Source organism: Simochromis diagramma, unplaced genomic scaffold (assembly GCF_900408965.1).
Source record: "Simochromis diagramma unplaced genomic scaffold, fSimDia1.1 OVJJ01000304.1, whole genome shotgun sequence".
Classification (NCBI taxonomy): domain Eukaryota; kingdom Metazoa; phylum Chordata; class Actinopteri; order Cichliformes; family Cichlidae; genus Simochromis; species Simochromis diagramma.
The window spans coordinates 5,693,390-5,709,711 of record NW_024387030.1 but is presented as its reverse complement, the minus strand read 5'-3'; the positions used below and the strand labels follow the sequence as shown (position 1 = coordinate 5,709,711).

At 41.6% G+C, this 16,322-nt stretch overlaps 2 protein-coding genes across 3 annotated transcripts in view; one reads left to right on the top strand and one right to left on the bottom strand.

Annotated features, from left to right (window-relative positions):
* The first annotated feature begins 1,969 nt into the window (after positions 1-1,969).
* pccb (propionyl-CoA carboxylase subunit beta) lies at positions 1,970-7,737 on the top strand. The gene is made up of 15 exons (XM_040042245.1): positions 1,970-2,247; positions 2,792-2,911; positions 3,003-3,071; positions 3,164-3,220; positions 3,349-3,462; positions 3,675-3,785; positions 3,969-4,077; positions 5,280-5,400; positions 5,479-5,560; positions 5,652-5,775; positions 5,865-5,972; positions 6,181-6,281; positions 6,603-6,701; positions 6,787-6,886; positions 6,990-7,737. The coding sequence occupies exons 1-15, from the start codon at positions 2,002-2,004 to the stop codon at positions 7,109-7,111; spliced, it is 1,683 nt and encodes a 560-aa protein (XP_039898179.1). The 5' UTR covers positions 1,970-2,001; the 3' UTR covers positions 7,112-7,737.
* Positions 7,738-8,759: 1,022 nt separating this feature from the next.
* stag1a (stromal antigen 1a) overlaps positions 8,760-16,322 on the bottom strand; it is a 39,695-nt gene continuing 32,132 nt past the window's right edge. For both annotated transcript variants that reach the window (XM_040042242.1, XM_040042243.1), the window contains exons 19-33: positions 15,763-16,056; positions 15,595-15,665; positions 15,166-15,334; positions 14,618-14,710; positions 14,274-14,448; positions 14,002-14,141; positions 13,554-13,655; positions 13,294-13,442; positions 12,697-12,825; positions 12,198-12,400; positions 11,905-12,073; positions 11,672-11,788; positions 11,416-11,530; positions 11,234-11,314; positions 8,760-10,279 (exon numbers count right to left, since the gene is read on the bottom strand). In XM_040042242.1, the coding sequence (XP_039898176.1) occupies positions 10,256-10,279; positions 11,234-11,314; positions 11,416-11,530; positions 11,672-11,788; positions 11,905-12,073; positions 12,198-12,400; positions 12,697-12,825; positions 13,294-13,442; positions 13,554-13,655; positions 14,002-14,141; positions 14,274-14,448; positions 14,618-14,710; positions 15,166-15,334; positions 15,595-15,665; positions 15,763-16,056 (2,031 nt within the window). In that variant the 3' untranslated portion in view covers positions 8,760-10,255. The remainder of the gene's footprint in view (positions 10,280-11,233; positions 11,315-11,415; positions 11,531-11,671; positions 11,789-11,904; positions 12,074-12,197; positions 12,401-12,696; positions 12,826-13,293; positions 13,443-13,553; positions 13,656-14,001; positions 14,142-14,273; positions 14,449-14,617; positions 14,711-15,165; positions 15,335-15,594; positions 15,666-15,762; positions 16,057-16,322) is intronic.

Here is a 16,322-nt window from a genome sequence, read left to right as displayed (position 1 = left end):
AGTTGGGGGTAAGAAAAAAAAATGCCACTTTGTATTTACATCGTATTTTGGAATCGCTTTTTTAAAAACTACGTTTAGGGCAGGTATAATTTTTATGTATTTTGTGAATTCATTATTTTCAAATTCGTGGTTGGGACATAAATAACCCTGCAATTGTAGAGTGACAGCGCTAAAGCTGGCAGGAAGGTCTGCTTTACAATATAAACTCCCTGTAACATGACATCCAAGATGGGCAGAGCTCCTGCCCACCAGCTGTTGCGAGGACTTTCTGTTTTCTGATTGGCTGCACGAGCTCGCCCCCCTTTCGCTATTGGTCAAAATTTCATCATTTGACTCCCCGCCCGCTGTTGTGCTAGAACTTGCAGAAAATAATGACCAACTACATTCTTTTCCCAGGTTGAACAAAGTGTATAAAACACGACAAAGAAAAATCAGCTCACAGCTGCAGTAGATGAAGTAAAAAATATGCACACAAATGGGGATTTAAACTGAAATAACTAAACCAAAAATCCTCAAGTCATCTGTTTTTCAAGGCACCAGAAGATCACAAAAATTTCCCTATTGGGGGCATGGACAGCATTTGAGCAAGTATAGACATCTATGTGTCATATGATTTGGTATAGTGGACTATATAAATAATCTGAGAACAAATGTCAAAATATAAAATATATACTTTATTCTGGGGTTTCAGGGATACACCTGGAAATAGGGGGGAAAAAGCTTTTAAGAAGCCATTCTCTACTGCTCATCCAGGTCAGGATTGCAGCTGGGCTGGAGTCTATCCCAGCTGTTGTCGGGCAAAGGATTTAAGGATTTATAGGGTTTTCATTGTATTTCCAGCACATGTATTCTCATGAGCTGAAATTAAAATTTGCAATCATGTCAGGTTTTTCTTTTTATTATTTTAAATAGGAAATATTAAGTACAAATAAGACATAAAACAAACATGTGAAGAGGGTAGTGCAAAGACACAAGTGATTTATCACATCTGTTACTTCTGGCTGTAGCAGAGATTACAGAGCACCAGCAGAGTTTAAAAATCTTACAGCCTCTGGGAAAAAGATCCTTCCTCAGTCTGGTGGTTCTGCTCTAGATCACAGCTTCCTGCCTGAAGGGGAGTCTTTCAAGAAAGACGAGGCAATTTCCCTGCATCTGCTGGTGATGTCTGTGGTGGTGGTGGTGGGGGCAGCTGCTACAAACAATAGTCTATGCAGCTTTCACCACCCTCAGCAGAGCCTTCATCTCTACCACAGAGAAGCTCCCATGCCACATAATAATGCAGAAGAGCAGGACACTCTCTCCCACACATCTATAGCAAGAGGACATTTGTAAGTCTATTGCAGGGCTGATGCTTAGAGACAGGAAACCATTCACCTTCACATCCACAACTACACCAGCTGAGCTAGCATGCCTCTTTTTGAACTGGAGTTGGAGGCTTGCAGAGTCACTCAGACATGCAAACTACACACAAAGGCCCCTTTAAGAATCCTTTAAATTAAATGATGGAATTACTGAGTTATATTCCAGATGCTATTGTGACACATCTCAGGAGTATTTGAAGGCTTGGGAACATCTTAAGATAAAACCTCGTTTGTTTGGGGTGATATAAGAATTGTGCTTTTTACAAGTATAGCTCGATTGTTTCAGTCTTCCCTGATTCTAGTGCATAGTTCAGAACTATATAGATTCTGCAGGCCTAGTGTTTTGATACTGACAAAAGGCTCCTAAGAATTTAGTGAAATACATAAGAAAAGTTTAGCAGATCGCTTGTTAGTATGCACTATATCCCCTGACAGTTCTATGGAAGTAAACGGATATAACAATCAGCAAGTAAGATGTGGAAAAAAAACATGTTTAACATAAAATTAAGCTCAGAAAGGGGTTTTCCTCCCTCTTTATTGATCGTCTCCCGAGCCACACTCCATTCCACTTGGTGGCGCCCCAACGCTGGCTTGTCAACAGACATTAAACACTAAAGAAGAAGAGCGTACACGAACAGCAATGATGGCGGCCATCAGTGTTGCTCGAAGCAGTTGCGGACTGATAAATGGTTTGAAGGTGTCCTTAAGGAGCGTGGCGCGAGTAAAATATGGCACAGTATCGGTAACAGTACCGCAGACGAGTTTGCATCGGTCGTGCCGCTGGTACTCCGTCAGCCACCTGTCCGTTAAAGAGAGGATTGACCAGAAGCGAGAGGCGGCACTGCAGGGGGGAGGTCAGCAAAGGATAGTGGCACAACATAAAAGGGTAAAATCAGCTATCGCAGACCGAGGCTGTTATTTTTTATATATTAACACATATTTCTTTTAATTGTATAATATCATATGCTTCAAATGCATTGGCAGCCAGGAGGTTGGTGCTTTAAATGTCAGGCGCAGGGGCTTGTTTGTTTTGCTGGTCTCTCTCACACCTCTTAAACAAAAGTTTATTATTATCATTGTTATTATTTGTTTTAGCCCTGAAAGGGTTAATTTTATTTAAACAACAAACTTCACAATAACAAATGTTTTTAAGGTATATGTAATGATTTATTTTATGAGATTGGGATAAACCTCTGACAATTAAACAGCTCACAAACTGGTAAGGGATTAAATAATAAGACCTGACAAATTAGGGAAGTAAACTCCTATAAAGAGGCAGCTTTGCTTATGGTATGCAACACTTGAAACATTGATCTAAAGCAACCAGACATTTCAAAACCATAGCTTTTGCAGTGTGGCAGGCAAACTTTCTGATCGGTGACATATCTGATGCATGACTGTAATAAATTTACCATTGTGATGCGGTCCAGGGTAAGCTGACAGCCAGGGAGCGAGTGCAACTACTGCTTGACCCTGAATCCTTTGTAGAGACGGACATGTTTGTGGAACACCGTTGCGCCGACTTCGGCATGGAGCAGGACAGAAACAAGGTAACAGGTCGTGCACAAATACCTCTTGCAGCAGCGTGTTTCTTATTTTGCGACATTTTCAGTGAATTTTGATCATTTTTTTCTCTCATAGTTCCCCGGTGACAGCGTTGTTACAGGCCGAGGTAGAATCAATGGCAGGCTCGTTTATGTTTTCAGTCAGGTACAGTGTTCATTCATTGTACAGAAAACCTACATGTGGCAACTCGAATTTATGTGACAATCTCTTTGTCTTGCACTCTGTGTTTTTTGCAGGACTTCACAGTTTTTGGCGGAAGTCTGTCTGGAGCTCACGCACAGAAGATATGTAAGGTATACAGATGTTTCACAGTAACATTAAACATTGTGCTTGTCAGCTGTGAGCAAGTTAGCATCTGTATGGGTGTGTTTGTCTTTGGTCATTTCCTCATTTGATGTGCCACTTTTAAATCTGTGGTCAGATCATGGACCAGGCCATGACGGTCGGGGCTCCGGTAATCGGGCTGAACGACTCTGGAGGAGCTCGGATCCAGGAAGGAGTGGAATCTCTGGCTGGATATGCAGATATATTCCTGGTATTTCATTTATATATTTTTGTGCAGACCTTTTCATGTAAATCAATTTAAAATGTCAAGTTTTGCACCTGATGATTTATTGAGCTCAGAAGCTTGAAGTCCTACATTCTTTTCGGTTTAACATTCCACATAAATGGCGGGAGTCATGTTCGTAAACTCATCATCAACAGCTGGTGTCGTATTTCTGACACTGTACGTGTTCTTGTTTCCAGAGGAACGTGATGGCTTCAGGAGTCATCCCTCAGATCTCCCTCATCATGGGTCCGTGTGCAGGAGGAGCCGTGTACTCTCCTGCTCTCACAGATTTCACCTTCATGGTTAAGGTATGTAGCTGACACAGTAAAATCCACTGTAGGTAAAATATTAGTTTTATGCTATTTAAGCTGCAAGAAATATGAAAAAGTCCTGAAATATTTCCAAACTGGCACGCAAATGCTATTTTGTGTTTAGAGAAGAGATGCATTCAATTCCAATAAGCACAGAAACATTTGTGTTTGTGTGTTTAGGACACGTCATACCTGTTCATCACAGGGCCGGATGTTGTAAAGTCTGTCACCAATGAAGATGTGACTCAGGAGGAGCTTGGTGGAGCCAAAACTCATACCACCGTGTCCGGTCAGACTCTTTTTAGATGTGTGGATGTTGAAGAGTTTTGTAAACTAAGCTGTAGCAATCACTGGTGCTTTACCAGCACTGGCTTTAGGTTTGTCATATTTACCAGTCTGAGCCGGTCTTGAGCCACCCTTCATTTCCACCTTTGGGGCGATCGTGGCTCAAGAGTTGGGAGTTCGCCTTATGATCGGAAGGTTGCCGGTTCGAGCCCTGGCTTGGACAGTCTCGGTCGTTGTGTCCTTGGGCAAGACACTTCACCCGTTGCCTACTGGCGGTGGTCAGAGGGCCCGGTGGCGCCAGTGTCCGGCAGCCTCGCCTCTGTCAGTGCACCCCAGGGTGGCTGTGGCTACAATGTGTGACTGTGTGTGTGAATTTTTTAAACACTTTGGCATGCATAAAATTCTATGTTTTGCACTAAGAAGTGATTTCCAAAAACTGAATAAGTGTAGAACAAAACAAGAAATAACAGGCCTAAAAACTATTTGCTGCAAATAAACTGTATGTGAAAGTCATTAAGAAATTGGAAAAAAGAGACCTGACACAGTTTACAGCCATCTGTAAAGGATCTTTCGTGGTTTGGGGATGAATTTCAGCCAGTGGTTTTGGAGATTTTGTCTGGATTGATGGAATTATGAACACAGAAAAAGAATGTAGTTCATGATCCATCGTACATGACCATCTGGAAAGCATCTGATTGGCATGAACTTCATTTTTTAGTACAACAGTGATCCCTGCCAATTCAATAAAAGCATACCTAAATAGAAAAACACACAATGGAATCTGGACCTCAACCTTATTGAAGGAGTATGGGAGAATGTTGACAGAGAATTGAACAAAAAGCTGCCAACATCCAAAGAAGAGCTTTGAATGTCCTTCAGGAATTCTGAAGACTACTTAAAGAAACCTTACTTAAGTTCATGCTGTGTTGAAAAATAAAGGTAGTCATACCAAATATTGACTTTCAGGCTTGTTAGAATTGTGCAAACCTGCTTTTGCTTTATGCAGTTTTCATTCTTGTTTGCATGTTTCTTTTGCCTATTTTCCCAGCACAATATACAGAAATGAGGGGTGGTTTAAGACTTTTTCACAGCATCTTTTTAAATCTGTTTAGCAAATGAAATCTAATCAAGCATTACTGCTCAAGTCAGGGTGTTTAACTCGTCTGAGAGAAACTCTCGTTAAAATGTCTTATTGCTTTTTCGTAGGTGTGGCTCACCGTGCTTTTGAGAATGATATTGAGGCTTTGCTCAACCTGCGAGAGTTTTTCAACTTCCTGCCACTTAGCAATCAGGATCCCGCACCTATCAGGGAGTCCCATGACTCTAGGTAGGCAGTAACCTTTGCCCTCATTGAACTAATCACAAATCCCCTCCTTTTTTGTCTGATGTCTCATTTGTTTTTCAGCGACCGTCTGGTACCATCATTGGACAACATCGTCCCTTTAGAGTCAACTAAAGCCTACGACATGTTGGACATAATTCATGCAGTATGCGCACAAACATACACCTTCTAATATGTACCACAACATCTCATTTCCTTTTTGTGTGTGTTTAAAAAAAGTTCTTTTTCTTAATCAGATAGTAGATGAGAGGGAATTCTTTGAGATCATGCCCAACTACGCCAAAAACATTGTGGTGGGATTTGCCCGTATGAATGGACGCACTGTGGGCATTGTGGGTAATCAGCCCAAAGTAGCTTCAGGTAAGAAAAATATGTGAATAGCTAACAGTTTAAAAAAACAAAAAAAAATCAATCCATTCAATCCACTTTGTACTTGTCTTGTTTGTCAGGCTGTTTGGACATCAACTCCTCAGTGAAGGGAGCCCGATTTGTTCGCTTCTGTGATGCTTTCAACATTCCCATCATCACGTTCGTGGACGTGCCAGGCTTCCTGCCAGGTATTCTTGGATAATATCCTCATGCATGTACACACAGGCTGCAGTTATGTGCAGGGCATGTTTGTCATGCTGAAGTTCATGATTTAATCGGTTTAGTTTAACGACCAGTGATTCTCCGGTGAGTTGGATGAGACTGAACAGACCACCTGTAGAAAATCTGATAGTCTGAACCCCTATCCAATAGAACTGCTGTGTTTTCTCTCAACAGGCACAGCTCAGGAGTACGGAGGCATCATCCGACACGGAGCCAAACTGCTTTTTGCTTTTGCAGAGGCCACAGTCCCAAAAATAACCATCATTACCAGAAAGGTGTGTGAGGTTTCTATTGCACATCTGGCTCAGCTGTTTGTTGCATAATGCCCTGCCTACAAAAAGCACCTCCAAGTTCACTGCCACGTTGAACTGCAAGCAGTGATGATAACTCAACACCCCAGTGTTTTGTTTTGTTTTTTCAGAATAAAAGCCTCTGTAATAATTTCACTGGAATCTTTTGTCTGAATCACCTACAAAAAAACAAACAGTTAACTTAGCATTTTATCAGTTTTGATTCTTTTACATCTGCATTCATTTACTGTCTGAAATGCTGCTTGTTGCTGAATTAATCCTTTTATTTTGGTCTTTGCATCCCAGGCGTACGGAGGAGCCTATGATGTGATGAGCTCAAAACACTTGAGAGGAGACGTGAACTACGCCTGGCCTACAGCTGAGGTCGCCGTCATGGGTGCCAAGGTACACATTACCTCTAGGTTTTTTGTTTGTCCCTTTCTCTCTGCTTCCTTTATTTTTACAGTTTTAATTTCTTTTTTTCCCTCAGGGTGCCGTTCAGATTATCTTCAGAGGAAAGGAGAACCAGGCAGAAGCAGAGGCTGAATACGTGGAGAAGTTTGCTAACCCTTTCCCAGCTGCTGTCAGAGGTAAATCTGCTTTTTTTTTTTTTTACTGTTCCTGCTCTTTATCTGCTGACAGTGTGTACGGCAACAAACAGAGTACATCTTTATCCGACTGTGCTTGTTTTAGGTTTTGTGGATGACATCATCGAGCCAGCGACAACTCGCAAAAAGATCTGCCAAGATCTAGAGGTGCTAGCCAGCAAGAAGCAGGTCAACCCCTGGAAGAAGCACGCCAACATTCCTCTGTGAAAATGTTCTCCACACTAACACTATGGAAAGGCATTTGTATTGACTTTTACATTTCAAATGAAATGGGGGGTTTTGCAGACAGCAGATCAGCAAACTCAGTTTTCACTGTTTTCTCTCACCCACCTTTAACGGTACCTCGTGACATTGGGAGCCTGTCTATTAGATTTAGTTTACCACTCCACTGAAAGCAGCAAGTGAAGATCACTCCTGATTTCTGTTAAAGTATAATTGATTTTGTATTTGGAGCACTCGCAACAAAATCAGGATGTGTATCTTTACTACTTTATAGTTTATATTAAATCCCTAAAAACATCTGAAATAAATGACCCCGTAGTCACGCACAGTGGTCATATTGGCAACTACTGTTGATATGGCTATCTAAGAGGCCAGAGATTTAGTGTTAGCAGCAAATGCAAACAAACTAAAGTTTGTTATCATGTGCAATGTTTTCAGAGTTGTTCATATACTATATATCAGTTTTTTACAGTTCGGTGCTTTCAAAAGGCACCTAAAGCATTTGATGTCCTCCATTTAGGTCAAGGAGACGTCCTTACCAACAGGAACTGTGCCTTTTCTCTGTGGCAGGCTCTGTACTGTCATCTGTAAAATAAATCGTGGCCTCAATATTCTGCGTGTTTATTCATTTTCTTTGTTTTAAAAGTCATTATTGCCAGAGACGCTGGATCATATCTGGTGGAATCTCAGCCATTCTTTTAAGTGTGCATGATCAGATCCAGCTCCCACAACAGACACACAATGGGATGGAGCTGGTGTAGTCTCATAGTTTAAGGGTAAATGGTCATAGCTGAACCGGTCACAGTTTTCAACGACTTAAAGGGCATAAAGTCTGAGGGCCAGCCTGTGTACAAAATTGATGAACTACACTTAATCGATACATTTTGACTGTTTTTTTATTTAATTTAGTTTGTTTCCATAGTCAACTTTGTGTCCATCAATACCTCATCAGGCAAACTATAACATTTTTACTAAACTATCAAATACTAAAATTAAGGATATGGGTTAGCTAAAATATTTTAAATCTAATTTTAGTTAACTATAATAACCTTGCTCTTGGTCACCGTTTTGGCTTTGGCCTCTATGTTCCAGTGAATCTTAGCGTTTCAGCTTGCCAAGGCATTATGGACAATTCTATCCTTCCAACTTTGTGTAGACAGTTTGAGGAGACACATTTTCTATTGTAGCATGACTGTAACCTACTAAACAAAGCAGGGTCCATAAAGGCATAGTTGGATGAGTCTGATGTGAAGGAACCGGACTGACCCATGCAGAGCTCTGACCTCAACCCCCATCAAACACCTTCAGCTTGAACTAGAATGGATACTGTCAGCCAGGACGTCTCGTCTAACATCCAGGTCCGACCTCGGAAATGCTCTTCTAGATGAATGGGCAAAAAAGTCATGCGTAGGTGGCTTAAGACTTGTCTATATATTGTACCTTCGGTTAATGTGTGCCTATTCAGAAGACCTATAAGATATAAAACTAGGACTCTGACAAAGGCCTAATATATTCAATAATCTAAAAAAAAGAAATCCATATTGTGGTTTTAAGGAAGGTTAACTGTTCATTCTTCACATTAAACACACAAGTGGAAAGCTGTATCTGACAACAACAGACACCAGCCCATGAATTGATTACAGATTTTATTTTATTAAAAAGAATTTAGGTTCACAGAAAAAAAAAACAAACAAACAGGCTTTTACAGTATTTTGGGGCAAATGATGTCAACTGCACTGCAGAAAAGATCCAATTGTCTTTGATTTTTACAGGACTGCAAACCAGCCAGTGAATAAAGGTTGTAAATATTGAACTGGGGGGGTGGAGGCATGGCTGAACACATTCAAAACACATTCAAACAAATCTGTCATACATAAAGATCCATCACTGCACTGGATATGAACAACAAGTCTTCCATCTTCTGAGTCCGTTAACACTGATTGCAGGTAGCAAAATGTTTTCACCTGTAAAATGAACAAACTGAAGAGTGAACTGCGAAATGATTGCAATCAGACCTACAGCGCTTGGACGCTGGTATCATCGGTATCCGTTGGATATGACTTACAGGTGTGGAGGGGAGGGGCTAGAATATACTTTTTAGTATGTAGGCCACAATTTGGCAACAAACAAGGTACATATTCAAGAAAAAGCTGTACAAACATCAGACAAAAACAAAAACACACTTGATTTAAAACTTTAGTACTAAAGCTACAGAATTGAAAATATGTCTTTTTTTTTTTAACTTTTTTTTAATTAGTTCAAAAAGCCGTTATTTAGGGGTTGGAGGGTTGTGTGTGCAGAAGATTTAAGGTGTGGATTCTCTCCGTAGTCGGTCAGATGTGCATCTCCACTGTTAAATAACACAACGCTCTCTTTGCTTTGACACCACATGCACACACGGCAGCTGCATCACGTCCTCCAGGTCGGTGTACAGCTGTCGACCTCTGTGTGCACATCCCACTGCCTAACCGAGGTCACCACCAACACTTCACACGCATATCACGCACCAGCACCAACACATACGACGACTCAGAGATGGCAGAGAGAGGAGACGGGGCAGTGGGTGGTATTAAGAGCAAAGATATAGAACATTTAGTTGGATTTAAGATGGGGTGAAGTGCAACACCAAAAGAGGGGGGTGGGGGCTGTACAGAGTGTTACGCTGCAGACTGGGAGCCGAAGCAAACAACTGTACATGTGTGTAACGGGGGGGAGGCGAGGGGGGAGGGCTGTAAAAACTGCGAGCACTCGTCGGCCGGCTGCAGGATTATGCAGCCAGAGCGCCATCAGAGGTACTGCTAACAAATGCTAAACCAACAGGCTGAAGAGGAAGAGGAGGAAGAATACAAGCAGGACAAGGCTCTTGAATAGTTCAGACTACACTGTGGATCCTCCGATCCGCCTGACTGAAGAGGGCGGATCCTCGCCTCCAGGTGAGATCCTGCAGTTTCAGAAGATCCTCTTGAAAAGCATCCTTCCATCATGTCTTACAGAGAAAGAAAAGTCCTTCAAAAATGATTTTTTTCTTCATCTTACGAGTCTTGATTGGCAGGTGATCTGGGCTAAACCTTCCTCTTCCGTTTACTCCTGATTAGCATCCTGATCTTAGGATCTTTTCCAGTTTCCAGATCAGAACATGGGCATGCTGAATCCCTGGAACAATGAAGATGAGAAAGTCAGAAAACCTTCCCCCCCAAAAAAAGAAGAAGAAGAAAAAGTACATGCTCTATATAAAAAGTGCGGCAGTGTTTGCTCTTTTGCTACTGAAGTTCACTTTATATGCAGGGACTTTAAAATCTCACCTTTATGTCTGTACTGTGAAAAAGCCAAAATGCTTTCAGAATAACTTAATTAATTTTTAATCAGTGAAACTGATTTTGATGCTTGAAATTGTTGGTTTGCTTAGCCATTTCTAAGATCAAAAGTTCTTAATTACCACGAGAATTAACTAAAATACACTTTGATGCCAGAATTTTCAGAAACTATCCATCCAACTTTAATCAAATTGTGCTGATTGATGAAATGCATCTATTTGACCTCTACTCTGGCTTTGGATTTGACCTTCTTAGAAGCAGGAACTGAAATCCACTGGTGCAAATTTACAGTACTTATTTTTAAAAATACTAAAATAATACTTTTCATTATTAAATAGTCTGTTTGTGGAACATCTATAAGTGAAACCTGCATGTCTATATGTCATAATATTGTGTGTGCATTGTTAGATTGAAAGCACATGTGTAGGAGAAAAAAAAAGCCCTTGTTTGAATTAATAAAACTACATAAAAAACTTTAAGTGCTCAGCTAAAGTAAAAAAAACAAAACAAGTAACCATAAACAGATGACATAGAAGACATAATCTGTGATTAATGCACATGAGTGTAACGTATGAAAAAATTATATATCTTGGAAATGTTAGCTGATCAGATATATTTTAAACAGAAGCTGAAATTTGTTAGAGAAAGGACTTCTTTAAATCAGTTTTTCTGTGCTTTTGAATGCTTAATTTCTCCTCTTATCCTTCATTACCTATAGTCTAACTTATTACTACTTTATTTTTTATTTTGTTCAGTTTTCTTTTCGATATTTAGTTGGCAAATCATCACTTACCGACTCGTCTTCAATCATCGCTGCAGAGTCAAAGAAGTCCGGTCTTAATTCCGCTCTTTCACGTCTGTTCCTTGAAGGTGGCTGTAAAAGGTCAAATATTTTGTAAGAAGCCATGTCACAACCAGAATGAGAAAAAAACCCCTGAAACCTTGTATCAACTAAATGAATAGTTTATAACTGACCAGGTCGATCACCATGGTGTCTTCAAACTCCTCGTTCATGTCCTCCAGCTGGCCCCGCGATGACATCATCACATCTTCAAAGATTGGCTCTGCGTCATCCTCCATCAGCCCACGCCTGAAAGGGAATGCCAGGTTACGATATTTTGGTTACTGTGACTTTTAAGGGTGGATAAAGGTTTGGACAGAATTTGTGTTTCCACTTTTACCCAACATCTTCACAGTACGCTTACGGTTTATGAGCAAAATACACACTTACACAGTCTGCCGGACACCCTGATTGCTGCGAGACTTGATGTAGTTCATGCCTGTTCGGTCCTTCCTATTCACCTCTTCTATCTTCTGCTGGCCGAGCCATGACATCTGCATCTGAGGACTGAGGACAAACGAAGACACATGTCCATTAGTTCTGCTGCTGTCTTGTAACTTTAAAAACTGGGCTAACGTTTCTATGTGCATGTGCACCTACGGACAACATGTGCATGAACCCACTTGTGTACGTAATCGTTCTCTGATCCTGGCTCTGAGTCTGGGTCAGGCATGTGCTCTGCTGGTCTGTTCTCTCTGAGGACTGTTGAGGTGAGCTGAGGAGTCTGAAGTGCCCCAGGTGTCTGCAGGGTGTCATTGCGCATCATCCACGAGCCCTCTACGCTACTCTCCTCTGAATATGAAGCAAACAGAGTAATTTCAGTTTCAGCAGCAGGAGTAAGTGTCTCATCTCCTTTAAGAGATCAAGTTCAGTTAGGCCACCCCAATAAAATGGGCAATCCTTCATCTCTGCTCACCCTCAATACGTTTCTTGTGGAGTGGCGGTCGACCCTTCTTGCTGCGGACTGAGCCGGTCTTGCTGCTTGAGCCTGACGTAACAGACATGTGGTCCTCGTCTCCTCCTGTCAGCAGGCTGTTTCTGTAGGAAATCAGCGGCAGCCACACGTCCTCCCGACGCTCTGACATCGACTCTGACATGAACTTCTCCAGGTACGAGTGGCTGTGGAAGCAGCAGCATTTTATAGCATTATCCTTTTTCTTTGTAAGTAATAAAACATGGGCTGGAGTGTTAGTGGTGTCATAGTGTGGTTTGCACCGTTGCCTAACAAGCGAAAGATTGCTGGTTTGATCCCGGAAGAAGACACAAATCCCGTTGGGGTTTTGTCAGGAAGGCCATCCAACATAAAAACTGTGCCGAATCAAACATGTGGAGCTACCAGCTGTGGTGGAGCAGGGGAACATAGGTATATAAAAGCTGGAGTATTCGCTGATGATAAATTGGATAGAAGTACTTACACTGTCTTTTTGTCCTGGCGGATTAATTTCGAGGAGAATTCACTCAGGACTTCCAGGAAGGCCAAGTTTATAGGAGGAAACTCTGGTCCTCGAGGATTCTGGTACTTGAATGCAAACTCTATTCCATCCCTGACACAATGGAAAGACAACAGAGAGGAGAAACAATGAGAGATGACAATAAAGAAAGCAACACAAAGTTACACGAGTACTACAACTTTACAAACAGATGGTGTATATAACAAAGACTCTTTTAACCTCAATCTACCCTGATTAATTATTAACGGTGTATTTTTTGTACTAACTTAATTCATGTAACTTTAAAAGCAAATAAAAACTTGTGTCTGTTTTATGCTTCCTATGTGATTCTAAAACTGGTCGGTAAAAGTTTACTCAACATTTTTCTCCCAGGCTTGAATAAGTTGTTAAAATTATTTAATTTCACATCCCGAACATGCAAGAATTAACCAAAATCCTGCATCAATTATTGGCATTTCAATGTAAAGACAAATTGGAATCACTCATACTCTTTTAATTTATGCTACAAGTATCAATCTACAGCTTCCGTTTACAGAGACACCACAGCGCTCGTGATCTCACTTGTGTAGCGTGGCGACAGCCTCTCTGGTCTTGATCTGATCCAGGCCAAAGGTGAGGGCAAAGCGCCGGGCGAGCTCCTTGATGCCGCTCACGTGAGAAGACGTTCGGTCCAGGTTGGGACCCTGATCCTGCAGCAGCTCATTGAACAGCTGCAACACACATATGAGTGCATAGGAGTTAGTGGGTATGCACAGGAGAGCACTCGTAACTTTAAGAGTACACAGAAGGAAGCTGTGTAAAAAGCACCATCACTGTCTCACCTGCTGCAGACTGAGGATGAGTGTCTTGGCACAGAGGATTTTGTCCGTCTGTCTGGTTTTACTGAGAGTCTCCTTGATGATGTCGCCATAGTCATTATAATACTGAGGCAGAGAAACGAAACTGTTAATTCGCCCAAGTTGTCTGAATTAATGCACTGAATCTCATATCACACCCAGATTTGCATCAAAGGTAAATTTAGGTGAATTAAAACCATTTTTTTTCCAATTCCACAGTAAATCAGCTCCATTGTTGTCTCAGAAGTAGCCACATTTATATCATAATGCTAACATTAACATAACAGTGTCAGAGCGAAACAAAGATATTGTTACTAGTACTGAAATTGTTGTGATGGCTTTTTATCCCACCATATTTGTTTTTTTCCAAAGTTTTCTCTCTTTTAAACTATCAGCTGGTTATTATTTTTCAGCATGCATGCTACACACAAACCTTCATATAGTGTTTGAAGATGTCAGCAGCAGCAGGCATGTCTACAATGTCGTAGATGATGAGTTTACAGAAAGCTGCAAGCAGGTTTCTCCTCTTATGGAGAGCCTCGATCTTGTTGGCTTCATCCTCCTCATCTCCCTCTGCAGGCACAAAGACAGTAGTGGACAACAATGACAAAGCTCCCTACCTTCTCTCAACCTTTAGTAACAGTTAAAATCTTCTTGGATCTGAAACAGAAACCACAACATGATCCGATCTAACTTCTCTCTCACCCATGCTCTGACTCTCATCATCCTGGTCGATGAAGACGTGGTCTAAGACGAAGTTTAGCAGCTCGTTTTGCAGAGTGCTGTCTGGGTTAAACACCAGTGGCTGGAGGCCTTCTCTGCCACCAGAAATCAGCTGGTGACTGAAGATCATCAACAGGTCACAGAGAAGCATGAATGCCTAAACAAGAAACAGCAATATTGTCACAGCTTGACCAAAGAGTCAATATTTCAAAAAACAAAATAATGATATGTAGAGATAACAGAAAACATGCATCCTTTACATAAATCGAGAGACAACGTTGATTTCAAAGCTCTTCTGTTACTCGTGACACAATAGCATCTGTTACCTGCTCTTTAACCGGTGTGTTGACATTGGACAGGCACTGCTGACACACTGCCAGGAAAGACTTGACCACTCTCCTGAGAGCCACCAGGTCATCCTGCACACAGGGAACATCACACAGACATTGATAATCAGCCAAAATAATGAGTACTTTAGCAAGAGTCGCTAATGAACAGCTGTGACAGTCAGGCTAGCTGTCTTTGTCATCCTATCAGTATGAATGAAGGAATATTATGAATAATAATTCAGAAACACTTTTGATGTTTTCAACAATGTTCCAGATAAGTTATATCCTATAATGGGAGCTGAAGTCTTGGTAAGGTGTTTAAGTGTTAAATGAGACAGATTTGGGGTGAGTCCCAGACTGAGGACTGGGGCTGTCTGACAGTGAGATGGATTTCTACACTAAGCCACCCCGCTCTGCAGAAATACAGATAAGCTCTTGTCCCTCTGGGCCACTGATGCTCAGACATGGCAGCATTCACTCTGGGCCACTGACCAATGATAAAGCTAAACTCTGAGTGCGGTCTGTTAGTGAGGCCGGTTGAGCACCTTGCTGGGAACCCCCTCTGTGATCTTGACCAGCTGCCACAGGATGGAGTAGTGGGAGCACTGCAGCGCTTGGACAGCTATCTGCTCTGGCATGGAGCCCTGCTCGATGCCCGCTTTCAGCAGCCGGTAGCAATTCCCAAACAAATCCCATCGTGTCAAATCATGGGCACTGAAGGAGAAAACGAGAAGAGCACACACTGAAATGATCACATTTATTTGGTGGAAAATGTCTTCCAAAACACTGAATGAATGAATGAATGAATAATAATTCTTACAATACAAAAATGCGAACTAAATGTCTCCCTACAGATTTACACAAACCTTATCTGGTATGCTAAGCTAATAATCTCAGATTCTGTAATGATTGTCAGCCAAAGTAACCAATGATAATAATCCATATTTTTATCTTGAAACAGCTGCAGATCATACTTGTGGAAGGCTGTGAGTCGCTTGAGTGTAGATAACACATTGTAGATATCGTCATCGTCTGCCTCCTCAGCCTGCAATAACCAGCATCTGTTAGTATACAAGACTCAAATGGGCACAAATAGTGCCCGGTTTCTAATAGTCTACCCAGCCAGCTACTTTGCCCGATACCTCTTGCAGCAGCTCTTCGACCGAGTGTGCAAAACGATCGGTCATCTCGTCAATAAGCTGTGATCGGGCAATGTCCACACGGTTCATGATGGTGTACTCTTCAGAGCAGAGGATGCTATATGTCTTGCTGCAGGCCTCAAGCACATCGGCCTCTATGTGCTTCTCCACAACCAGACGGATCTGCTTTAATAAGGCGTCCAAGTGCTTCTCCATACGCCCAGCGCTGTACACGTCCAGGTCAAAGTACTGGGGGATTTGCAGCAGGTTGGCTACCTTCTCTGAGTCTGCCTGGTACTTTGGGCAAAGTAACGGAGAGATGAGAATTAAATAAAGATGACAAAAAAAAAATAATAGTGTATGAGGGGAAAAAAAAGGTACAAAACTAGCACAGAAGGACTAAAACGGGAAAGAAAGACCCATCAATCAGCATGCAACGCTTGGCTTCTGTTTCTCAGTGAAATAGTGAGTGACATTTTACACATATAGCCAGCAGACTTGAGAGATTGAGGGCGCAAAGTATTCAGCAGCAATTCTCACAAGCAGATCATTTATTTTGACAA